Genomic DNA, 26,021 nt, shown 5'->3' with positions numbered 1-26,021 from the left:
GATTCCAGGCACTGGGTGGCCCCAAAGATTGATCAAGATTACTGACATTTGGCATACTTTTTTTCAACATGAACAAGACCAAAAAATGTTATCCCTGCCTCCCCTTTAAAATAGCCATGTCTCATGTTAAGACTACCTACCTTTCCTCTGAAACAAAGATCCATGTTGGCCCAATAAGCATTGTAACATTGAGGAAATTCCCTCTTTCCTTTGCAAATAAAGTAACCCATTTCTTAGGGACAGTGAGACCCTTACGTTTCAAAAGCAAAAGTATTCATATATAATTCCCCCATAAAGGACCAGAAAGTTGATATAAAACAAAGAGAATGGAAACAGTTTTTATAGGAAAAATTATTTTAAATAATTTCAGCTGCAATAGGGGAATGTGGTCTCAGGATCCTTCTGCAGAGACAGGTGTCTCAGTATTCTTATAAAGATCTAAATTTATTAGGACTTTTCCAAGTGCAAATAAACATGAAAATTTAATAATTTAATTTAATTTAATATTTGCATTTGTATACCGCCCTTTCCCTGAGGACTCAGGGCGGTTTACAGGGAATTAAAATCAAAACATACAAAAGTTAAAACCAATTTAAAAAGCATTAAATTCACCCTGTACATTAAAACCCCAGTTAAAATTTTCCCCTCAGCCTGGGCCCGAGAGCTCAAAGAGCCAGGTCTTCAGGCCCCGGCGGAATGATCGGAGGTCGGGAGCAGTCCTCAGCTCTACTGGCAGCTGGTTCCAGAGGGCAGGCGCTCCCACTGAGAAGGCCCTATCCCTGGGTGTCACCCGCCGGCAATCTCTCACCGGCGGAACCCTGAGCAGACCCTCCCTGTGGGAGCGCACTGGGCGAAGGGCGTTTGATGCCGGCATCAATGGGATAATATATATTTTAGCTGCCTCAGATAGATATCTGAGTGGGATAGGCAGAATACAAATAGAAAAGGCGGAGTGGGAAAGGCAGAATACAAATAGAAATAACCAATACATTAAATTTTTGCAGACTGTTAAAATGGCCGTGGTCATATTTCAGCCTTAAAACACACCAGATTTGATTCTGTAAGGTGATCAAGTCAGCCTTGGCAGTTCAAAAGCAGTGCAAGATTGAAGATGTTTTTAAAACAGGGTAGAACTGAAGCAATACAGTATTTCCTTAGAGAGAACACTGGCACAAGAGCAGCCCACAAAACTTGTTTCAGCATTTTAGGAAGAAAGCATGCAGACTCAGAAGAACTCTCAAATATTTAAATGTTTCTCTTGATTGTACATGTGAAATAAATGTCTGTTGAGTAGTCTATTTTTCCCCTAATTATAAAGAAACCCATTTGAGAGTATCCTTGTGCTAACTGTGAGGGAAAGCAAACAAATGGGAGATTATGTTCTGTCGGAGTGGTAGAACCCTCTTGATCACTCTTAATGTGCTAGCGTAGATTACCGTTCGGAATGTGTGCACGTGCTACCTGCGCATGTATTTCCTTCCTTTCAACCTCCCCAGCTTAAGGGGAGAGGTGGATTGGTGTTGTGGGCAAAGCTGTGTCATGCCGACACTGAAAATGGAATGGACTAAAACACGGTGGCAATTCTTTCCTTAGCTGTGGCAACAAGGCACTTTTCTCACCAGGGGCCCTACCAGGAACAATTGCCTATCCCCCCCCTCCCCACGTAACCGGATGTTAGGCTTGTCCCAGTTCTAAAAGTCTTTTTTATGGGGCAGTTATCACTTTCCCAAACAATGAGCTAAAATGAGAGCGCTCCAGGGAAGAATGTCAGAGAACACACAGCCTTCATCATCCCTGCTGAAATTGTCCAGAGCACTCGATTTGCTCTTGGGAAGAAGCCACGGGGTTTCCAAACGCTCAGACGGGACTGGCATCCTTCACCCACTAGGCCAGGCCCACCTGCCAAAGGTGTGAGAAATGCTGGCATTTCATTCCAAGTCACGAGGAGAGGGGCCAGGTCCGCCTCCACAGCTGCAGCAGCCACACACCACACAAGGGCTGCCTAACCAGGACGACCCACAAGACCATTAGAAGGCCACGTTGTTTGGGAAGCAAAGCCAGACGCAAAGCCTCCACCTTGCAGCGCTCGGCTCCAGCCAGGCCCCCATCGGCAGATCCTGGAGGCGATAAGAGCAGCAGCAGCGCCCCCCCCGTCTTTTCTTTGCTCCTCCCCGTCCAGCCACCCCAGGGATATATATATGCAGCCAGCGCTACTTATCCCTCACTTTTGTGAATTCATTCCCTACTTTTTTTTCATTCCACTATTCTGCAAGACAAAATCCCATACGTACATTTATACGCTACTAAAGCAGCCCCCCCCTTCCTTCCGCAGAAACTGAAAGATTCCGAATGCGATCCAAGAACGGGCCAGAAGCCTCGGCCTTTGGCTAGGCCTCTGCGATCGCCCCTTCTTCCTTTGGGCTGCTTTTTTCAGCTCTCATTGTCCCAGAGAGCGCTGCAGGGACCCAATAGAAACCATCACCATTTCAGGAGGAGGAGGAGGGGGGTTTCCTTTGGGTTTCCAGGCAGGGACTTGGAACTCCCAAGACCAATACATCTGAATTTGAGCCCTCTGCTTTTGGACGGCTGGTGGTCTCCCAGGCCGCATCCTCAGCACACCCAGCAAAAAGCAAGTTGGCATTTCAAGACTGATCTTGCCAAGGTTTCCCATTGTCAATGCCGCAGAAGCAGGAACAGGTTAATCCTCCGTTCGGTTCCCTTTTCACGGCACAGCACTTTGGCCTTATCTTGCACAAGCACGAAACACCCCCCCCCCGGGCTTCCCCTGTAATGCAGCGCAGAAGGCAGCTTTCCCCAGACAGATGCCTGCCTGCATTAGGTTCTGCTTCCCCTCAAACCCCCCCCCCACCTCCCTGCAAACATGGAGCTGGCAATCTAACACAATTGGCAGAGGCCCCGTTGGAGGAGAGCAGTTGGAGACGAGCGATCCCCGTGCGAGAGAGGAAAGCCTGGAATTGCCGTAACGCCATTTTGGCTTCTCCTTCTTTCTTGTTAAGGTTAATTCGGAGATCAAAAAGGCAAATGCTTCCGTTTGCCGTGAACAGCAGGAAAAAAGTTGCCACTTTAAGTAATCCAACATGCACTGCGACAGAAAAGTGGACCATGTGAATTTGTTTAATGTTTACATTTTTTATGTATATAATTATAGCTATACATTTTGAAAAACAGATTAGTCTGTGATTGTGCTAATTTAACTGTTGGTGTTGCGATTACAACTTATTTTCCAATAAAGAGCTTAAAAGGAAGAGCCTGAAATTTGTCAAAATGTTCCTCGGGAAGGGAGGCCCCCAGGTGATCCAAACGGCTGGTGCAGGCTTATTGACAGCCGTCCTCTCAGGCAGGCGTGACAGCATTGCCAACAGTGCTTCTTTTAAGCCACGCGTGGCAAGAGCGTTCCAGGACGCCAGGCCACTGAGCGGGAGCGGGCGTCCTACCCTAGCCTGAGACCGGATGGGTTTTGTTCTCAGGGGTCCAAATGGGGGAGCCACTGTAAGCAGCAGCAGCAGCTTCTTTACCTTCCATCGATGCCGCTGGAATGCTCACCTGTAAAACTCGGCAACGCAAGCCGTTACTTTCACTGGAGAGCGCCAAGGAGAGAGGAGCTTGGGGCAAAAGGCATCTAGCAGCCCCGCAGAATCCTCAGGACCGCTGGTTCAGGCAGCCCGCCCAAGGTCCCATCGCAAGGCATTCTGGAAGTGAGAAAGTCATGTGCCCACCAGAAGGAACAGGCCCCATGGGAGCGGGGGAGGCAAAGGAGATCCCTGAACATGTTGAGGATGGGAGGACTTCCTTGAACTGACTTGCACTCCCAGGCATCGACTGAAGTTGAAAAGAGCCCCAAATTCTACTGTACTTACACTGAAAAACGTTGAAATAACTGTAAAAAGTTGGCTGAAAAGCACAAATTTTAAGACCTACGAACAGCCAATTGAACTGTGTCTAAACGACAAAATAAACCTTGTCTGAGACTGAGGCTTCGGGTCTTCGTACGAGCATTGCCAATGTAAAAGAATGAACAATTCCAGCCCACCGTTTTGGAACTCAACGGCCAACGTGATACAGCAATGAGCTCTGCAAATAGTGACTTTAAAAAACACTAACAGACCATTTTTGCTCTTGAAAATTGAGGGACTGCAATACCAAATCTTCAGCAATCAAAGCCACAAAAATAATGTGCCAGATCTTTAGATTGAGCTTTACTCAGTTTTGCTTTGCAAGACATCAAATGGTTTCTGCAGTTTTCCCCTTTAGAGGCCGTGGGAAGTAGCACAACCCAATTATATGCCACGTAGACACACACACGTACGCAAAATGAAACTTCAAGGGGCCTGTGCTAGGCCTTGAATACTCATATGTGGCTGCGTGTGTACACAGAAAAGCGTAAATCATATTTATAACGTCTACTCTTGAATGCTACTGTAAAAAGCTAGTGGTGCCTCTGACCAACGTTACAGCCTCAGGGCCCCGTCTGCGGAAGCAACTCGACTCTCCTTCCGGGGAGATGATCTGGAGAAGGAGCAGGGCAGACCTCGGGGACAGCAGCAGGCAACCCCCCCCCCCCGGGCCTCCAAAGTCACTGGGGCAGAGATCCAGGCAAGCAGCCCTTTTCAAGAACATGCCAGGATGACCCTGAGGCATCAGGAAGTGGTCATCGCTGAGCAGCATTTAATGAGCCACAACCACCGAAGACCACAGAAATAACTGATCTCACATCACTGGACAGAAATCCACATTTACAGCGAGAAGTAAAGAAAGCGCTGAATGGTACCTTTCCCCCGCATGCAATTCTAACAGAACAAAATGAAAGAGCTGAGGTTTCCTTTAGAAACAACTTGAGAGAAACCGATTCTGAGTTTTCCGGCAGTTCCTCTGCCTGAGGACCCTTCCCTGCTTGGGACAAGCAGCAGAGTCCTCTCCGCAAAACACCGCTAAGGATCAGGGAAAGGAGGACAGAGGAAGACCACACAGCAGTCTTTGCCCAAACGCGTCGCTATCCTCAACTCTCCCCCATCTTCCGGAACCCTTTTGTGAGCCGCCCCCCCATCATTCCTCAGCAGCCAAGCCCAACCTTCCCCTTCTCAGCAAGCAGCAGCTCCCCTCCGCCCAGCGTCAGCCAGCCAGGAGTCCAAGTCTTATCCACAGCAGTCAGCTAAGTCTCTGTCCCCCTGCTGCTCCGTCCTGTTCTGCAGAGGAGACGGACTCTCGCCCCCAGGTTTCTGCAACAGCTACAGCTTCCTTTGTTCCATCACCATTGAATTCCCCCCGGCTTTTCTTCCTCAGGCCCCCCGAGGCCCTTTGGCCCAGGTGTGGACCGCTGGCTCCTCTCCCCTGGGTGGAGAACCTGCCTGAGAAGAGCCGATTTTCAGAGGGAGACTAACTTTATTGGTCACCTGGGAGAGCTAGCTGATGATGCGGCTGATGGCCTGCAAGGAAGGGAACTCCTCCTCCTCCTCCAGGTGCAGGGCTTGGTGAGAGACGAGGTCCTGCTGGGTCAGCACCTGCTGGCAGGTGGGGCAGACGCAGCAGTCGAGGTCGGAGGCCGGCTCGGTCTGCCAAACCACCTTCCGGTTCTTCTTGGACCTGCTCAAGGAGGAGGGAGAGGAGCCGGCGGGAGCTCTGGCCTTCGAGTCCTTGTAAGCAGAGAGCAGCTCCTGCTGCTTGGCTGTGTCTGGCAGGAGGACCAAGAGCTCGTTGAAGATCTTCCTGAAGTTCTCGCCCAAGAGCTCCTGGCAGCTTCTGTAGTACTGCTCTGCTGAAATCAGACCCTAAGAAGGAAAACTGGACAGTCAGAAAAATGGAAAAAGCTTCGCCTGAATTGGAGCCGAGACAACTGGAAGCTCCAACCTGTGGGTGGCACAAATATATTAAATCACAAACACAATCCCTATGTGCAAGAGTGAAGAAACGAGATCCCATGAAAGTTTTTTCTCCATAGCCAAAGAAGTCATCCAGTAACGGATCCTTCTCCCATTTTGCATAAGGATTTGGCAATTCCAGCAGGAGAAACCAAGAAAACAGAACTCATCAACTCTGTAGACAACACTAGGCTGGGGGGAATTGCCAACACTTTAGAAGACAGGTTCAAGACTTGAACACTGGGCCCTATCCAACTAAATGCAATTCAGTGGTGAGAAAAAAAAAGCCAAATGCACAGGTACAACAGAATAGCAGGTACCAGGCACAACAGCAGTAACTGGGAGAGGGAGCTAGGAGCCCTAGTGGACCACCTCTTAAGCATCAGCCCGCAATGTCTTGCAGCTGCCAAAAACGTCAGTGCAGTCCTGGGCTGCGTCAACAGCGGGACAGAATCGAGATCGTGGTAAGTGTTAGTAACACTTTATTCTGCACTGGTGAGACCACTGTTGGAATACTGTGTCCACCTCTGGCACCACAATGCACGAAGGATGCTGAGACCCTAGAAAGAGTACAAAGAGCAACAAATACGACAAGGGCTCTGGAGGCTCGCCCCGTTTCTGAGGATGCTGCCAAGCCCCCAAGGATTTGGGGGGGGGGAGACTGGTCAATTAGCTAGCTGCTTCACTCAATCTTACACGCGGCTGAGCACCCCCAAGGGACCGTGGCCACACCTGTTAATACCAGAAGATACTGTTTTTCAGCAAATCTCTAAACACACCTCTAATCATGGAGACTTTTGGTTGAATTAAAAGGCACAGCTCTATTTTGAGACCCGACATGAGTTTGTGCTGGACTCTGAAGAAGCTGGATAGAAAGAATACTGGTATATTCAAACTTTGGGCTTGGAGAAAACTCCTGCGGCAGCCATGAAAATAAACAAATGGACCACTGAACAAACTATTCAGCGTTCTCGTCTGAGGCACAAATGAGCAGGCTCAAATTATTCTACCTCAGAGGCGTTATGTGAGAGGTCTACTGTGCTGGGAAAAGGGGAAGAAAGGGAAGGGGATGGCCAGGAGTGTGGGGGAGGGGCTCCGTTTAGGACCACCTTAGAGACAGACTGCCATGGAAAACATCCATCTATGTACTTAATGACAGCCAACACTGATGGGATGGCACATAATCCATCGGTCAGTTTGTGCACATTTATGCCATTCTTAGAGAGAGCTCTGAAACCCCAATTTTCAGGTATGGAAAAGAAAAAGAGGAGTGTCAAAATGGAACAGTCACGCCGGTCCCCAACGCTCACCAATTCTTTCCCTGAAAAGGGCACCAGGCTGGCTTTTTCAAAGCAGTCAGGCCTCTCCCTGGTCTTGGAAGGGAAGGCAAAAGGGAGAAAAGGGTGAGCAACGAAGCCGTCCCTTCTGCTATCGGCAAAGGTCACGTGATTTGCAAGGACTTCCTTCCCACCGCAGAGAATGAGGCAGGACTGAGAGAGAAGCACAAATGAAGGGTCCTTGGGCCCAGCGATTGCTTTAAAGTTCACAAGAGTTTGCCTCAGTTCCTCTAAATTTGCTAATTTAGACTATCCTGGAAACAGGGCAGGAGAGTCAACATCCTCTTCATTTTATTAAGACAATCTGACCTAGACAACAAACTTTTCTGAATTAGCCCCAGAACCTGGATTATCTTTGTGCTGAACTTGATTAAGAAACAAAAAAGGCTTGTACCAACTTCAGAGTCAAGTAGCCAACATTTCTTTATTAGATTTACATCCCCCTTTCATTCTGGAGTCAAAGAAGCATCCAAAACGTTCCCCATTGTTTCCTCATTGCTCAGCCGTGACCCAGTCATCCAGTGAGCTTCTGTGGCTGAGGATGGCTTAGAGTGGGGGTGTCTCTATTCTCACTATCCCCCTCTATCAGCTCTCAGACATGACCATCACTCTGGCTCAAACCAAACCTTTATTATGGCCTTTGGACCAAAAAGGGCAGCAGTAAAATGCACAGACCTGTAATTATTAATAAAACAATAAAGTTACATAAAATATACTATCAAGGCGACTGTAGTACATATAGCAATAACAATCGCCAACATTTGTGCTGAATGTCAACTGTAGACAGGGTGGATACACCAAACTCAGCCATCTGGCAAGACCGTCAGTCCTGGTCAAATAGAAGCAGCGACTGACAGAGACTCTGCAGCCTCAACCAGGGCAGTTCTTTAAAATGGGATCAATATATCCCTTCTCCGATTCCCTGCAGAGAGAGGACCTAGCTTAAGGATTCCACGGAGCCCTCTCCGCATGGGCAGAAGCACTGCTGCAAAGGCACGTTTTTATACTGCTTCCCCTAAACCGCAGGGAGTAGTGCATCCCACTTGGCCAAGGTGAAAGCCCAACAAAATTTCAGAAGGTGAATTGAAGAGAGAGATGATGATGGCACACACCTGTCAGAAGAATCCACGAACCGCAGAATTGGATACGAGGTTTAAACTGGTTTGAAAAACAATATTCCAGATATGCTGTTTAATCAGACTGCTGGCAGGTTAATCACCATGTCAGTCTCACTTCTACCAACAATAACGAATACTTTCTCACAAAGAGATGTTCACCTAAAGACAGATTCACAATTCTGGGGAAAACCCCACAAGCGTCAGCTGCGCCATGAAATTACTGGAAAGTTAATTTCCTGACTACTCACCTGCCTGAACTGCCCCGAGTACGTCTTAAATTTGTTGAACTGAGATTCATCTTCTTGAAGAAATTCTCTGATTGACTGAATTAGCTGGATGTTCCGTTGCTGGAAGTTGTCCAGGATCAGATAGGGTCCCTGACAGAGTTTGGGCCTGTTTTCAGGAAAAAAAAAACGTAGGTATCTGTACAGAGAAGCACCAAGTGATCTCTTGCTCTCCTTCTCTGAAGCTGTGAAGAATATCCCCAGCCAGAAATTCCTAACCCGGATGCCAGAGCCCAGAATCAAGAATTCCTAGAGGTGGAAGAGGTCACCGTTTGCCCAGGGCCAGAATCCAAAATCCAACCATCTCAGACAGATGCCTGTCCAAAGAGCCACACAGCCAGCGCTCCTGTCAACCTTCTGCCACGATGGGCCTTCCTTCCAGGGGGGGATCAGGGCTCTGCTGTGCCAGGGGTCCTTCTCTGCAATATCCCCCCTGGCTGTCACTGATCCCTCTGACCCAGGCATCATCTGGCCTGTGATGTGGCTAGATGGGGGGCCGCCCTGGAGACAGCGAGGGACTGGCCGGGAGCCGATCTACAACTACATGGCAGCCATAGGTGCCGGAACGTGGTCAATCTTAGATCCGCGGGGCTGCCCTAGAGACAGCGAGGGGCGCACAGGTGGCAGCGAAAAAGAGGCACGAAACGCAGCTGGGGAGGGGTCACTCCTCGCGAGGAATGAGGAAAGGCACCACCTGGAGGTGGCCAGCAAATGGCCCTCGCCCACTTCACACACCCGTGGACTCCAAGGGAGGGGACACCGCGAGCGGAGTGAGGGTCCACGTTACCTGCGCAACACTGTCCAGCCCCAGCCTGCCCGGTTTCGGCAGGCAGCAACACCTTCTCCTCACAGCACAGAGAGGCTGGGCCGGACGAGGTGAAGCTGGTGGGAAGCCGAACCTGCTGGGTGCACAGGGGCAGCAAGCGCGCGGGGCCTGGCGTCCCGGGTGAAAGGGAAGTGCTCAGAAGGCGGTCAGCCTGCGGGGCAAAATGGTCACCTGGGACGTCAGGCCCCGCACACTTGCCGCCTCCTGTGCACCCAGCCAAGTTCGGCTTCTCACCAGCTTTGCCTCACCCACCAGCTGGGGGCTGGGCATCATCGAATAGGTAAGGTGGACTCTTGTGCCACTCGCGGCATCCCATCTCCTGGATCCCACTGAGCTGCGTGTCCAAAGTGGGCAAGGGACATTTGCTGGTCTGCTCCAGGGGAGGGTGCCTTTCCTCATTCCTCACAGAGGACGGCCCCTCCCCAGCCGCCTTCCTTGCCTGTTTTTCTCCCTCCCTCATCGCAAATATCTCCCTGCCACTCTGCTCTTAAGGCTGTGCAGCTCCTGTCCAAGAAGTTTAAGTTTCTGTTAATACGGGAGGGAGGGAGATGGCCACCCTGACCTGAGCAAAATTGACCTGGCCACGCCCCCCCAGCCATGTCTCCCCTCCCCTCCCCCAGTAACCACAATGCTGATGCGGCCCTCAATGAAGTTGAGTTTGACAGCCCTGCTCCAACCCCTTCTAAAAAAAGGGAAGGCTACTTTGGAAAAATTGGCTTGATTTTAATGACCTCATTGTAGAATGTGACACAAACAGGCAGAAAAAGTTAGAGCTGTGGAAGATTTGGAACTCAGATGGTGCAGCAAGGAGCCCCAGCGACCCAGGTCAGAAGCTCACGCAGCTGTTGTCATACAAATCTGACAGTACGGATTTGTTTTGAGGTGGTGTCAATTGGTACATCACGAAGTACAGACATAAAGAGAGATAAAGTCTGAGAAGATTACAGGAGTTGGTTAACTGTCTGATCTTGGAAGCAAAGCCAATTGTTACTTGGATGGGAGACCACACAGAAATCCTAAGGCTACAGGCTAAGACCAGGAAGTTGTAGAAGGCTGCAATGGCAAATCACTTGCATACTGTTGACAAAAATTATTATTATTACTATTACTATTATTATCATCATCTGTTTTGTTCTGTACCTCCTTTCAATAAACAAAAATCTTTTCAGTACACTTACAGAAAGGAAGACTTTGTAAATCTAAGCAGCAATTAACAAATAGAACAAAGAGACTGCAAAATATTAGCAGCAGCTGTTTGAGCTGTCCAGTATACATACTTACTCTTGCACAGGAGCTGAGGCATTTTCTGAAATACTGGCGGTGGGTGGAATAGGAGTGAAGCCAGGGGGTGGTTTACTAAGAGGCACTGAAAGCCCGGGAGGGGGTGGGGGGCCATTAAGTAGCACCACAGAATTGAAGCCTAAAAAACCAGAAGGAGAAAGTCAGCAAGCAGGCAGAGCCGGCACGGGCGGCCCCCGCAGGCTGCTTCACCACTCTCTCCCTTGCCGCCTCCGACCCCCTAATCCCAACCCCAGTCCAAGAAAGGTCTTATCAAGCCACGAGGTGTAAGAAGCAAACAGATGTCTGAGCCGTGTGGCAGAATCCCAGGGCGGCCGCTGCTAGAAGGGTCCCAGGCAGCTGGCCTGGAAGGAAGGCTCAAGGCCTGACCTGCTGCTCAGCATCTACTCCGTGCCTAACCAGCTCTCCGTGAAGGGCCGAGGAAAGGCTCCAACATCTGGCTACCCATCGGTCCAGCCAGAAGCCGCAGCACAGCTTGCTTCCCAAAGCCAAATTCAACTGCCCCATTTTGCTTTCCTGCAGCTCCGCCGGGCCTTTCCCCAAACCCAGGGCTGAGGAGGGGCACCTGCAGCCCTTACCTGGGGGTGGAGGCATCCGAGGTGGCCCGGCATTCCCAAGGGCTGGAAAGTCTTCCTGAGGCAACAGGCACTGGCCACCCCCGTCGGGCTTCTTAAGGCCGGGGGGCTCTTTGGAAGCACTGCATGGCAGCGTGGACTTGTCTGCGTGGCCGTTCACCAGAGAGGCAGAGGCGCCGGGCAGGCTAGGACCGGCAGTGACGGCCGAGGGCTGCTCAGCATCTTCCACCTTCTCCAGAGAGTGGAGGGCAGCTGGCATCTGCTGCAACCTGGGCGGCGAGGCCGTTCTCGGCTTCTCAGCCCCAACTTTCTTCTTCTTACCCACTTTGGCAAAAGTCTGAGAGTTAGAGGCTGCCAGCAGCGAGGACACATCCACCATTGTTGGTGCACTGCGGATTTCCTGAGTGGGTCCACTGCCGCTGCTATCCTGAGAGTTGCCGGGGAGCACCACCTTGCTCTTTTTGCTTGCTTTACTGCTGCCAGGAGGGGCCCCTTTTCTGGCCGGCTGGCCGGCTGTGGCCGATGTGGCTCGGGCCACATTCTTGCTGGGGCCACCACTCCATGCCGAGGCCAGGGTCGAGACCATCTTACTGCCCGGTTGGACTCTGGAGACCAGGGCGGGGAAGTCCTCCTCTCGAAAGCCCGCCTTCTGGGCTGTCGCCATGTACGACAAGGGCAGAGCGGCAGAGACCACGGGCGGAGCAGAGGAGGAGGAGAAGGAGAGCCTGGGAAAGTCCTCTTCGTCGAGTTTTACTGGCGCCAACCGAGATGAGCTGAAAAACAAACCACCTGGGTAGGACAAGCCCTCCCTCGGCAACCCTGAGGCAAAGATGCCCACCCGAGGTTCCAGTCAGTATCTGTGGCTCTTCCCCAGCCCGGCTGAAGCCAGGCAAGGCTCTGAGGGGGGAGAGCAGACGGGCAGTCTGCAGCCCAGGGCATCGAGGCAAACGCTCCACGTGGCTTAAAAAAGGCACACCTGTTCGGAGGACCCCCAGAGCGGAGCAGTTTTAGTCAGTGGGGGCAGCCCTGAAAACACGAGAGGCCGAGGTCTTTCCACGGGAGAAAGCAGACGCTGGCATGAGCTTCTAAGGCTGGAGGGAGGCTTCCTAAGGACCCCGGGAGCACACACTGTTCTTTGCCTCAAAATCCAGACCTGAAGCTTCAGTGGGTCCAGGTTTGGAGGGAGGAACAGCGGTGTCTGTGCAGACTCAGTAAAGGACCATCACAACTAGAGAAGGGAGAGGTTTCTTGATGCGGCCTTAGCCATTATGCTCTGAAGACTGGAGTCTGACCTGTTTCTGCAAGGCCTCCCTCATGTCTCGTGGGGAGGATCCCCCATCTTTTGACCAGTTTATTTCTCCACACAACCAAAGACTCACCTCTGCACAGAAGTCACAGCTGGCGAGCCAATGGCAGGAAAATCATCTTGCCTTAAGGCATCCTTGGGAACCGCTTCCTTGGGAACTTAGGAAAAACAGAGAACACAATCTAATCAAAAGGGCCACTGAGAAGTCCAACGAGAGATAGCAAGGCACGAAGGAGCCCAGAGCCTGAGACAAAGCCCGACCAGAGCGAGGAGGGCTCACCTGGCTCTTCGGATGCAGGCTTCACCCCTCGCTTAGAGATTGCCGGGTCAGGATCCGTGGCATCTTCCTTCTTGGCGCAACAGTTGTCCTCTTTCTCCTCTACCCGTTTTTTCTCTTCTTGCCTTTTGGCAGCCAGTGATGCCCGAACAGCCGCGGCAACATCTCGGTCTTCTTCTTCTCTGCAGAATTTTTCAAATCAACAAAACGAAGAGGTATTTCCCATACTTCCCAGGAGGAGAAGAAGCAACGCTAAAATATTGTGGGCAAGACTCAGGAAAGGCAACCGGTTATGGGGGAGGGGATGGATAACGCCAGGAAGAAGTTATTAACCTAGACATCTGCCCACCTTTGAATCGCAGCTGAGGGATCCAACAACCAGATCCAATTGCTACCCACTACAACACAGCAAAAGGAAAATGCCCTCTCTCTCGTCATCGCCTCTTGAACATGGACCGGTGTGCCCCACAATTAACACTTTGCACAGAGTGTGATATTAGCCTCCACAACACCCTCTGGCCAGAAGCCGTTCTATAATATCTAGCACTGGGGACCCACCAGCCACCCAAATATGGAAAGCTGCTGCTGTCCACGTGCACCTGAAATGCAGCCTCAAGCCCAGCTCAGACTCCGGGGACTTGGGGATGGGGGCGGGGAAGAAGAAGCCTGTGATGAACCTGAAGCTGATTCTGCCGGCAATTGTCCAAAGTGACTCAGTCCAGCTGCCAGATGACCAAGAACCTGATCCCAAGTGACTACAGTCCCGTGACGTGCTACTCTCCACACTGAGCGCATGGGCCCGGATTATCTGAGGGAGCACCTGCTGCCAGTGTCAATTTCCCATCGTCCTGTGCGCTCCCACAGGGAGGGCCTCCTCAGGGTACCGCCGGTCAAGGATTGCCGACGAGCGATCCCCAGGGGGAGGGAGTTCTCTGTGGGCGTGCCTGCCCTATGGAATCAACTGCCAACAGAACTTTGGACTGCCCCCGAACTTCGTTCGTTTCGCCGGGACCTAAAAACCTGGCTCTTCGAGCTATCTGGCCTGGACTGAGGGGTTTTAATGATTTTAAATTGTGATTTTGACTTTTTGGGGCTATACTTAATTTTATTTTATTTTAATTTTATATTGTATTGTTTTTAAATTCTGCCCTGTAAACCGCCCTGAGTCCTTCGGGAATAGGGCGGTATATAAACCGAATAAATAAATAATAAAGGCACTTAGTAGGTCTCACCTGACATGGTCAGTCCAACAGCTGCCCAGTTACAGCCCTCTGGAATGAACCCTTCTAATTTAGATTATGTGAACTGCATCTGTCACTCTGGTCCTGGACCAGCTGACAACTACCCACCAATATCAGGACTCCTGGACTATGACTCAATACTTCTGCCTGCTGCTTGGATCTCTTTGCAGATAAGCCTCAGATTGTGTTTGGCATTTTGCTAATGGGCACCTTTGCTCTCTATCTGCTGCCACCAGCATTTTGCATTAAACAGAAGGCAATTCCTGTAGGAGGAGGACCAGCTGAGCTGGAAGGTGAAATTAAACGTGTCATCAGCTTAGAATCACTGCATTGCCACAAGAAGCCCAAGTCCAGCCCCCCTTCCCCCGAATTCCATCGACCCTTATCTAGCACCAGTTTAGCCCTGACCGTTAGCTGACTACATTCTTGTGTATACAAAGCAATAATAAAAGTCTTCTGTGCTTTGAACTCATTGGATACTCTTGGTTATTTGGGTCTGACAATTCTTGAAACCTGCTTTCCAGTCTGCATGACTGATGCAGGGAAAAGGAAATAAATGTAGGTTCCATCTTAGGCCCAGGACTCTTCGATATCTTCACAAATGATTTAGATGAGGGAATAGAAGGGGAACTCATCAAATCTGGCAGAAATAGCCAATGCCCCAGAAGACGAGGAGGAGCTTCACAGACTTGGACAATGGGCCCTGTCTAACAAAAGAAAATTCAATGGGGAGAAAAGTAAAGTTTTACAGTTAGGCAGGAAAAACCAAAAGTTACAGAAATCTGGCTCAAAAGCAGTAATTGTGAGAGGGACCTTGAAGTCCCAGTGGACAATCACTTAAAATATGAGCCAGCAGTGTACGGCAGCAGCCAAAAAAGTCAGTACAATCCTAGGCTGCATTAACAGAGGGATAGAATCAAGATCACATGAAGTATTAGTAGTCAAATTTTAGTTAAGACCACATCTGGAATACTGTGTCCAGTTTTGGTCAACTCATTATAAAAAAGATACTGAGACTTTGGAAAGAGCGCAGAGAAGAGCCACTAAGCTGATTAAGGGGCTGGAGACTAAAACATACGAAGAAGTTGCAGGAAATGAGTGTGGATAGTTTAGAGGAAAGAAGGACCGGGGGTGACATGATAGCAGTCTTCCAATATTTGAGGGGCTGCCGTGAAGAAGCCTCTTTCCAAAGGATGGCCAGAAACTGGCCTGGGTTGTATAAACAGAGATATAGAATCAAGATCACGCAAAGTATTAGTACAGCTTTATAAAACCCTAGTGAGACCACACCTGGAATACTGCAACCAATTTTGGTCACCATACTACAAAAAAAGATGTTGAAAGTTTGGAAAAAAATTCAGAGAACAGTAACTAAGATGATCCAAGGCCTGGAGACTAAAACATACGAAGAACGGCTGCGGGACTTGGGTTTGGCCAGTCAGACATGATAGCAGTGTTCCAGTATTTGAGGGGCTGCCACAAAGAAGTGGGGGTCACGTTATTCACCAAAGCACCGGAGGAAAGGACAAGAAACAATGGTTGGAAATTGACCAAAGAGAGAAGCAACCTGGAACTAAAGAGAAACTTCCTAACAATGAGGAGAATCAACCAGTGGAACAGCCTGCCTCCAGAAACCGTGAGCGCTTCGTCACTGGAGATTTTTAAGAAGAGCCTCGACAGTCACCTGTCTGAGGTGGTATAGGTCCTCCTGCTTGAGCAGGGGGCTGGACTAGAAGACCAGGTCCCTTCCGGCTCTATTCTATTCTAAACTGGAATAGGAAACTATTATTTAAAGTAGGTTTTCCATTAAAGCAAGCATTGCCGTTAGTTAATTTATAGAGCACGAGGCAAAAAAAGGAGAAAATGGATAAATGTCATGAGAAGTGAGAAGCTTTTACTGCAAGCTTCCTCTAGGCTGGCCTCTCTGCACAGGCCCCAGCCTGCTTTTGACTCCATCCTGAAGCCCAAAGGCTACTTCTCAGCTTGCACTCCAAGTTCCTGCCCACCTCAATGGAAACCACAAGCGCTGCTCTTACCTCTTGTATCGCCAGCTGCCTCTCCTGTTCTGTTGTCCACCTCGGGCTCCTGACCTGCCTCCTCTCACCTGCCTGTTATACCTATCAACTTCCTCATAGTCTTCACCACCGACAACACCTGGAACATAAACACAACACTAAAACAATCTAAAAAAAAGGAAGGTGAATTCTAGGCTTGGTTTATATGCAAGTCAAGTTAGTTAACGTTTTTATTCTAGTCGGAGGGAAGCGCAGAAGACCTTGTCATCCTGGCATCCCCAATTTCACCAGGCAAATCCTTCAACCCATAAGGACTGGAAGCGTGAAATTCTGAAACACTACAGATAGTGCTCAAGTTACGACCATTTGTTTAGTGACAGTTCAAAGTTACGATGGCCTTGGGAAAAAATGACTTGCTGTACTTGTACTTAAAACTGTTGCACAGGACACCTCCCTAGTCACAGGGTCGTAGTTTGGACGCTCACATTTACATCCAGTCGCAGCATGACTGCAACCTGTGACCTTTCTTTGCAGCCCTTTCATTCACTCTCGCCAGCCCCTTCTCCTAGGACAGAAAAAGCATAGAATGTCTGCCAAGATGTTTAAATGAAAAATGCCATATTTTTTTTTCAAAATCTTGCTGGTAGTCCTCCACTTATGACCACAGTTGGGACCAGAACTACCCTCCTAAATCGTTGTGGTCATTAATGGGAAACATTTTTATGACAACGATTTAGGAGGGTAGTTCGGGTCCCAACTGTGGTCATAAGTGGAGGACTACCAGCAAGATTTTGAAAAAAAAATATGGCATTTTTCATTTAAACATCTGAGCAGACATTCTGTGTTTTTTCTGTCCTAGGAGAAGGGAGAGTGAATGAAAACAGGGATGCCCGGCTGTGCCCAAAGGAAGCCAGCAGCCACTTCCACCTGCCCTCCCTCCCTCCCTCCGCCCCAGCCTACCCTCGCTTCTCCGCTGGTGTCTCGGGGCATAGTTGAACTGCAAGTCAATCTGCCGGTTCTGCCTGGCTTCAGCTCGGTTTTTGCTGTGACAAGCCGTCTTGTGTGCTTTGTAGTCGATTTCGGTCCGAAAGGCATGGGTGAATTGCTCGGTGCTGCACCGACCTTCTTCGCAGAGGAAATGCTTCTCCCGGAAGTGTTCCCGGAGATACTCGTAATCGCTGCAAGACAGAGAGACAGCGCACGGGTGCTTGTGGGCTCCATTCTGCTCTCAGGTGGAGGCAGTGACAGAAAGGGAGGCCAACCCACAGTTATTCCACTGCACCGGTTTCTGGAATCATCCTGCAACCTCAGTAATGTATTTTCAGCCCAAATCTTAAAATACTCACCTTTTCACAGGAACAGAAGACAGGTAGTCCAACCCCAGCCGCCCTTGCATGCAGGATCTGCTAAATCTACAGACTACCCATACAGTATACAAAGCTTCTTAAACTGTTCCTCGTAGGAAGAGTTTTCCAGTCACCCTCTGGGAAGCTCCTCTCCGAACTTTCTCCAGTTTGTCAGCTTTGATAACAAGACCGAGCCCAGCGTCCCACGGGAGAATTGAGGGAGAGCAGGGTTTAGTGGAACAATGGCTTCCCTTTATCCAGATTTTAAGTTTCTGTTAATACAGAATCTCAAAACAGTGCTTGCTTTTTAACAGCTGCACCCCACCGTTGTCTCTCAACCTGTGATCTAGATTCTAGAACGTCCAAATTCTTTTCCTGTGAACCTATATTCTTCAATTAATTTTTAAGTATTTGCACTACGATAAAATAGTGGCACTTTGCATATTCTGTTTCCTGTAAACTTTACTGTTTGTTTTCAAATTTTAAATAACTGCAATCTCTTCAGAGAAAATGGAAAATTAGTCAGATTAACACCATAATGAGCAAGCAAATAAAAGAAGGGAAATAATGAGTCTAACTCGACTATCAGCATGAAGACTGTTGACCGCGGCAAGGCGGGGCCCAGCCCTTCATCTTGTCAGCTACTGTTGTCTCTCTCCCACCCAGTACCAGCTCAAGGGCACACTGCAAACTCTTCCAGAGTCAAAGATGAGCAATTACGATGTGAGCAATTACGATGACTGCTGTCAGCCCCACTTGATCAGGCCAGGAAATCAACTCCACTGGAAGGCTAAATCTATTTTTTATTGAGATTGGCAACCTTATAAGGCCGATTATAATGTGCCTTCTCCTTTCTAGAGTTCACTGAATTAGGGAGGCCTCTGCTTGAGCCATCTGGATACTTTTATCAAAGTCTTCTTCCTTACTCTTTAGCGACAATCTTGGGGCTCAGCTGGAGTCACAGACCTGTAATATTCTTGAGCTCCATCAGAATCACAGAAGTGGCAGAAATAGTGGTCTCTCCTCAGGTGCTTTAGTAACTCATCATTATCCAAATATCGCTCGTCACAAAATTTACACAAGGGGTGCCCACGGTGAGAGGTGTCATCAGGATCCCCATGGATTCTGTGCCGAGCAAGATCCTTGCGTGAATACCATTTGCGCTCATATGTAAAGATCTGGAACACAAGAGGGAACGTCCTTCACATTTTCAGTAAAAACGGATCGCCCAAGATGCGAGCCCCCACCCCAGGCCCTTCGTCTGCATCCCCCCCCACCGCTTGCCTTCAGGTGCTTCACGCAGAGCTTGCAGCAAAAGAGCTCGTGCTGCTTCCTCATGTGCTGCTCCAGCTCCACAATGGCAGGAAATACCCGGGACTCCGAGCACAGAGGGCATTCGTGCTGCAGGAGCTTCCTGGGAGGGGAAAAGGCGCACGTGAGGGGCTGCAAAATGCTTTAGCCCCTCACCCCAGTTCTCGCATGGGGGCATCATTCCCTCTGCCATTGCGCATACTAATTTCACAGCACCTTTTTTTTTCTTCCTTTCCTATGCTCTCTGGGTGTTTATTAAATAAACAGATAAATGTAAGGTTTTGCATAAAAAAGCTAAGTACATTTATTCTGCATAATTCTTTCTGCGCAGTACAAGAGCAGTTTCCCCTCAGTTTGATTAGCTGCCTCTCTGATTCCTAAACATACTGGTAAGTAACTCCAGGTACAGGTGGAATTCTCAATATACATATATACACGTAAAATATTTCACATTTGAAAGCAAAAGTGTTTGTCAGAATTCTTGCATTAGTACTTTACATTTTTCTTAATTCATACTAATTGGAGCTCGGAGAGACGTGTTTCTTGATCATTTCCAGACTTAACAATTGCTACAGTTCTGGCAAGTGCTACCCAGAGCGTCTCCTGGAAAATTCATTCATTTCATTCCCTCTCCAGACAATTTTCAAATGTTCCTGATCTGAAAATCATAGTAGTTCCTTTGCTGACTGGTCAGCTAAGAGAATAAGCTAAAGAACATTTACCTATAGAGAGCATAAATCTTTCCATCAGTAAAATAGATGTCATATTTCTTCTCATGTTGTAACTGGCTGAGTATGATTGTTGAAAAGGGTGGCAGTTTCTTCCCAAAAACCACCTGTGGAGAGAGAAAGTGGGAAGAGGTTGGGAACATAGAATGTCCAGGCCCCAAACAGCTTGCGGCACAAGGAGGCTCCACGGGGCACCTCTGATAGCAGAATTAATTTTCACAAGAGAGATCATCGGTCAGAAGAAGAATATGGGGAACTCAAATCCCTAATAAATGCCTTCCTAATCTATCCTGCACAGTTGGAGAAGGAAAAACAAAACTGAACAGGCCCACAGCACACATTTTTCTCAAGAGGCTCAGAAGAATGGAAGCCGTGGTCTCACCCGACTTAGCTATTTAGTACACAAGCACCCGGAGCAGTTCAACGTTTGCTTTCAGTCAACTAGAGGTTTGTCTCATGGCTGCAATAAGAGGGTTAAACTTGGGCAGTTACTGAAAAAGCACAGCGCACGAGGCAGATAAGTTCCTCACCCTTTCCAGCAAGGTATGGGAAACTAAGAAGATAGAATAACAGAGTTGGAAGGCCTTTCTAGTCCAGTCCCTTGCTGAAGCAAGAGATCCTTGGTGGAGCAGTGGGCTAATGCCTCCTTAAGTAACACCAGCTGCCTGCAATTAGTGCAGGTTCGCATCCCACCAGGCTCAAGGTTGACTCAGCCTTCCATCCTTTCGAGGTAGGTAAAATGAGGACCCAGATTGTTGGGGGCAATTAAGCTGACTTTGTAATAATGCCGCTTGGGGGTGTGTGAAAGCCCTAATAAGCAGGCATATACATAGAATGAAGGCTACTGCTAAGCTTGTAAGCCGCCCTGAGTCTTCGGAGAAGGGCAGGATATAAATGGAATTAAAAATAAATAAATAAATAAAAAATCCTGGCTGTCCGGTTTCTTCTTAAAAACCTCCAGTGATGAAGCACCCTCAACTTCTGAAGGCCAGCTGTACCACCAGTTAATTGCTCTATTAGGAAACGTCTCCTTAAGTTCTAGGTTGCTTCTCTCCTTCATTAGTTTCCATCCATTGCTTCTTGTCCTGCCTTCGGGTGCTTTGGAGAATAACTGATTTCCTCTTCTCTGTGGCAGCTCCTCAAATATTGGAACACTGCTGTATCTATCTATCTATCTATCTATCTATCTATCTATCTATCTATCTCTATAATTTTTTACGATAACAATTTTTAGTATTTAGTAAGCAACACGTTGTCTGGGTTTACATGTTTGACATTAATAGTAATACAATTTCCATTCCTACCCTTTATTCTGAAGAAATACCATCTGAAGAAGATAGAATCAAGAAAATCTTGGACTGTGCAGAAGTGGATAAGCTCACATTGAAAACGAAGATTTAGAATCACTCCAGACGTGGGAACACTGCTATTATCCTGGCCCTTCTCTTCACTAGACATGCCCAGTTCCTGCAACTGTTCTTCGTATGTTTTGGCCTCCAGTCCCCTCATCATTTTTGTTGCTGTTCTCTCCACTCTTTCTAGAGTGGAAAGTCTCAACAACTTTTTATATGATGGTGACCAAAACTGGACTGAGTGTTCCAAGCGTGGTCTTACCAAGGCGTTATAAAGCAGTACTATTGCTTCTTGTGATCTTGATGCTATTCCTCTTTCTTCAAGGCTGGTACTTTGAGAATGGAATTTTCTCCTCTTTTTGAGCTCTTCTCTACCAGAAATAGAAAAGGCGTAATCACTATTTCCCTCCCTCCAATCCGAAGTGCTTTTCTTTACAGAGGACTGGAGAGTGAATCATCCACGGCTTTTGTCTCCATCACAGAGTGCGATCCCACTTCTATCTTTCTGGGAGAAAGGCCACGCGGTGGCAACAGAGGGGGCATCCCTTCCAGCTTGCATGGACCGCCTTCTGTGCAACGGATGTTGGGGAAGGGATGGATGTCCTGCCTGTCCCTAACAGATATGGGATTGTGTGGGTTGTATCCAGCCCACTGGCCCAATGATTGCCTCCCCTCCCTTACAAACTCATCCTCCCCAAACTCAATGCAAGATTCACACACCTCAGGTTAGCAACAACAGCAACAGTATGTCCTAGAAATTTCAGGATTTAGGGGGCTGACACTATTCTGATTACAATCCATCAATTCATGGGAGCTTAAAAGAAAGTTAGCAGGGATCCACCTCCTTTAGAGGTTAGGTGCTTGGCTGAGGTTCCATTTCTCACAATTTAAACATTATGTAAAAGGAAATGCCTCCGGCTTGTGACACACTCTGCCAGGAATAAATGGGATGCATCATTTAATCAGACACAAGGGGGAAAACCCCAACAGAACAAGTCATAGAAGATGACTGAAGGAAAATAATCAGGTACAAAAGAAGCTACACAGAGAACTTTTCCTAGAAAGACAGAGACCACAAGCCAAGGCCACCCACCTTTGTCCAATGAGAAGATAAATTCACAATGATTGAGCATCTTTTGCTCAGGTCAGAAATGACAGAGCCCACACAAAAGACACCCCTGCCACCAAAACAGGCACAGAAAGACTGAAAGGAACTCGTCCTTCAGGCTCACCAACCCGAGTGGTCCAGAGGCTGCAAAGGATGTTCCATTCTTTTTTTTCTCTTTATTACAGATGCAACAGTTCAGTAGCAGAACTTAAGACTGCTATATAAGAGGTCTCAAGCCGAATCCCCACCACTCTCTAGTAGCAGGGGAGGAGGAACAAACAGGGATGAAGTCTCTGAAGATTCTCTGCCAATTACAGTGGGCAAAAAAGGGTCTGAGCCAGGCCAGCCAAAATGGCTCAAGAGCCTTCCTGCCACGGTTTCCCAGTGGAAAAGGCCGGAAAGAGAGCAGCTGCAGAGAGGGAGGAGCTGGACGGCCCAGTCTGCCATGGCACTGCTGGGTGGATGCTGACTGCGAAGTGGGGTATTCTCCTACCTCCAAATTTAAACCACTTTGCTATGGCAAGCATTCAAAGTCCTGCCCACCACAGAGCCAGTACAAGGAAAGCCCACGATCCTCACAGTCTATGTTGACACAGAAAGGAGCAGCCACACAATATTGTGCTACAAACACAAAGGGGGAAAAACCAGATCACAATTAAAGAAAATAATGATACAGCCACCTCTCAATTAAGCACAGGAAATACAAATTGAAATGCACAGGAAGCGTCCAAACATTCTTCTCTATAGCATGGATTTTTCCCTTTAAGGATCTGTCTATCCCATTCTTTTTCCTCTAACCAATTGTATTTTAAGTTAAAAAAAGTTGCATTTACAATGAAAAAGCGGATAAAATACCTGACTTATACCTTCACACCACCTTTCACTTGAAATCATTCTACAATTCATATAGTAACATAATACGTTAAGTATAAAATATGATTACCTATTATAGTATTGCTAAATGCGTACATAAGATATGCCTTCTCCCCAAGCTCTGTGGGTGAGACACCCAACAAACGGCCCCCTCAGGCCTCCTGGGCAGTTCCTGCCTGCTAAAAGCCCTTTAAATCTGCTTCCTCACCTCAAGGAAAAATATGCAAGTGTATCTTGTTTTATAGACTGGGATCTGAAAATCCCCCAGTGCCAACAGGCTATATAGGGGCTTTTCAGTACAGAAGCCTCAGTTGCTTAGAGAGGGATGAAGTCAGGAAACTAACACTCAGCATGACACAAGACAGATGAATTCCAGCAGCCCTAATTAACAGAATCAACTGTTTGGGGGTGATGACCTTTTGACACTGAGGGTGAGACAGGGTCCCAAGCCGAGTAGAGAAGCACACCAAGAGGATGTGTGTACCACATTTAGATACTCAAAACACTGAGCAATTATCGGATTGAGTAGAGAGACTATTAAAAAAATTCCCTGCATTATCTGACAACCCTACATCATTTATAGGACTTGGATGACAAAATTCAATGGAGCACCAGCAGAGGTCCAATTCTCACACAAGGGAAGGCTTAATTTTGTGAGTAGGAGAGTGACAAAGACCAGACCAGTGAAAGTTGGACTGGAATAACAGCCAAGGCACAGCCTCCTCCACCTCAGGACCCTTCCAATGCACCAGAGGACAATTCCCAATTTGCCTAGCCAGAACCGCAATCTATCACATCTCAGCAGAAAGGCTGCTTTAGAAAAGATAGACTATAGGTGAATAATACAAATTATTCTGTATTTATTTGGAGAAGCAAATGTCATTATACAACCATCATAAAATTTATCTGATGAATTAAATATTTCCTGTGCTATATTTGTGCTTTTGATTTTGTTTTTTTTAAATGAAGTATTTGTCTCTATTAATTTTCACTGCTGTTTTCAGCCCACATCTCTAACTTACCAAGATCCTTTGGGGCCGAGTTTCTGTCTTCTAGTGTAGTGGCTCTCCCATTCAGCTTTGTATCATCTACTAATTTGACAAGCATTCCCCTCACTCTTCAACCAATGAAAATTGGGCGGCAATACACACAAACATGGAAAAGTACCAGTCCCGGGACTGAATCCTTTTAAAACCTCTCTCCGCTTGGATCAGGAAGAGCCTTTTCCAGCCACCTAACATAAGCTATCAATGCCACATTTACCTACCTGGTTAATCAGAATGTTACTGGCATTCAGTCAAACGCTATGCTGAAATCAAAGTAAATTATATCCACAAATTTCTCAAAATCTGATAAAGTTATTTTATAATAACTGTACACCGCCCTGAGTCCTTCGGGAGAAGGGCGGTATACAAATATTAATAAATTAAATTAAATTAAATAATTTAAAAAAATGAAATGAGGCATGTCTGTACAACTCCCACGCTGCAGGTCCCGAGAATGTCCACGACTGAATTGCTGTTGAATTCTTATTTTCAAGATAAGGACACAGGTTGAAGGGGAAAGACACAGGAAGCAATAATTAGCCACGATCATTCAATTTATCTTGGCCTGGCCACAGGATAGCCAGGAGTACAAAGGCCAAATGCAGCAATTAGTCAAAGAAAAACAGCCTTTGTCTTTAATCACGACAACTTCCGTTCCGAGCTCTATTGGAAGAAATCGGGCTGCAATTAATGGTGTGAAGCCAGGAATCAATCATAAACACCCCCTTCTGAACAGCGCCAAGCCTGCTTTGAAAACCGAAACGCTTCCAGCAGCGCAGATAAAATTGCGGGCGGCAAACCCCGCCTGGCTTCTCTCGCAAGGCGCAGGCCGCCATTTGCCGCAAAGGGGCCAAAGGCCGCCGCCCGCGCCAGCCGGGCGCCCTTCCGCCGAGGGCCAAGCCGGAGGCCGGCCGAGCCAAGCGAGGGGAGGGCCGCCGGGGCCCGGCCGGCTCGGAAGCCGTTTCGCCGCCGCCGCCGCCCTCCCACCCCCCCGCTCTCGGGCGCGCCGCCGCTCGCGGAAACGCCGCCCTCCGCTCCAGCCGCCCCGTCGCCCTCGGGAACCGAGCGGCGCAGCCCCGGCGCCACCCCGCCCAGGACGGCGGGAGCCTCGTCGTCTGCCACGGCTGGCGGTCCCGCTCTCGGCCGCCCCTCCCCGGCGGGCCCGCTCACCTGGGCCAGCTCCTCCCGGCAGACGGCGCAGTAGCGGACCCCGCAAAGCGCCCGCATCCGCACGGAGCACCGGTAGCAGATGGGGTGCTCGCAGCGGCCCAAGGCCACCACCTCCAGCTCGCCGCAGCACAGCACGCAGCTGCCCGGGCCCTCCGAAATGCGCGACTCCGAGGGAGGCGAAGCCGCCATGGCGTCCCGCCGCCCGACTCGACGCGGCCGCCGGACGGCCCTGCCGCCCCGCCGCTCCTGCGGCCTACTAGGCCCTGCGCGCAGCCTAGCAACCGCCCCTCGCCCGCACAAAGACGGGAGCCTAGAGCGCCTCCCCCGCGCAGGGCCGCAGAGCCGGAGGGCCACGCCTCTAAAGAAGAGCGCTGGGCAGTCACTTCCGGCCTCCTCGCTGATTTTTTTCTCCCGCCCTGCCGGAAGGCTCAATGGGGAAGTTTCGGGATTTGCCGGGAGTGTAAATAGGGCAGCAATTCGTGACTGCTCTACGGAAGAGCTCCCGCCAGGCAGCAGGCGGCGGGAAAGAAGACTATGTACTCCGCGGTCCTTAAATCAGGCCCAGCTTTTCGACCCTGCTTTATTCTGGGATTTCCTTCCAGGAAATAGCCTAGCCTGACCCTGCTTAGATGTTGGGGACCACCTGAATCAGAGCGTGGTGGTGCCGGAAGGGACCACAAGGACCATTTACTCTACAACGTGCAGGAAAACGAAATTAAATCTTCCTTAACAATTGGCATTTGCTGCCCTCCTCAATTTGGAGCGCTATGAACACGTCAGCAATTGCAGTTTCTCTGAGCTGTTCCGGGTAGGCGTGCCCGGAAGTTCGGTGGATTTGTCCGCCTTCCCTTCTCTCCGCCCACGCCTGCCCCGCCCTCTTCTGGAACGCCTGCCGGCTCCGCCCCAGCAATCCGGCGCCCCCTTCAGGCAGGA

General features: G+C 49.0%; 1 protein-coding gene across 4 annotated transcripts; it reads right to left on the bottom strand.

Annotated features, from left to right (window-relative positions):
- Window positions 1-477: 477 nt before the first annotated feature.
- Window positions 478-25,368, bottom strand: ZNF598 (zinc finger protein 598, E3 ubiquitin ligase). 4 transcript variants are annotated; one of them, XM_081338621.1, is made up of 13 exons: window positions 25,089-25,365; window positions 19,534-19,646; window positions 18,785-18,914; window positions 18,467-18,678; window positions 17,115-17,332; window positions 16,176-16,293; window positions 12,902-13,080; window positions 12,695-12,779; window positions 11,319-12,088; window positions 10,723-10,861; window positions 8,580-8,724; window positions 5,412-5,786; window positions 478-3,710 (listed from the first exon to the last, which is right to left on the bottom strand). In XM_081338621.1, the coding sequence occupies exons 1-12, from the start codon at window positions 25,275-25,277 to the stop codon at window positions 5,421-5,423; spliced, it is 2,664 nt and encodes an 887-aa protein (XP_081194747.1). In that variant the 5' UTR covers window positions 25,278-25,365; the 3' UTR covers window positions 478-3,710; window positions 5,412-5,420. The 4 variants fall into 4 exon arrangements, with proteins under 4 accessions (XP_081194747.1, XP_081194748.1, XP_081194746.1 ...); XM_081338622.1 differs by having other exon boundaries at window positions 478-5,786; window positions 12,695-12,765; window positions 12,903-13,080; window positions 25,089-25,366; XM_081338620.1 differs by having other exon boundaries at window positions 478-5,786.
- Window positions 25,369-26,021: the final 653 nt, after the last annotated feature.

This window comes from Vipera berus, assembly GCF_964194415.1.
Source record: "Vipera berus genome assembly, chromosome: 13".
NCBI lineage: Eukaryota > Metazoa > Chordata > Lepidosauria > Squamata > Viperidae > Vipera > Vipera berus.
The sequence above is the reverse complement of the archived record's forward strand: the minus strand, read 5'-3'. Positions and strand labels throughout refer to the sequence as shown.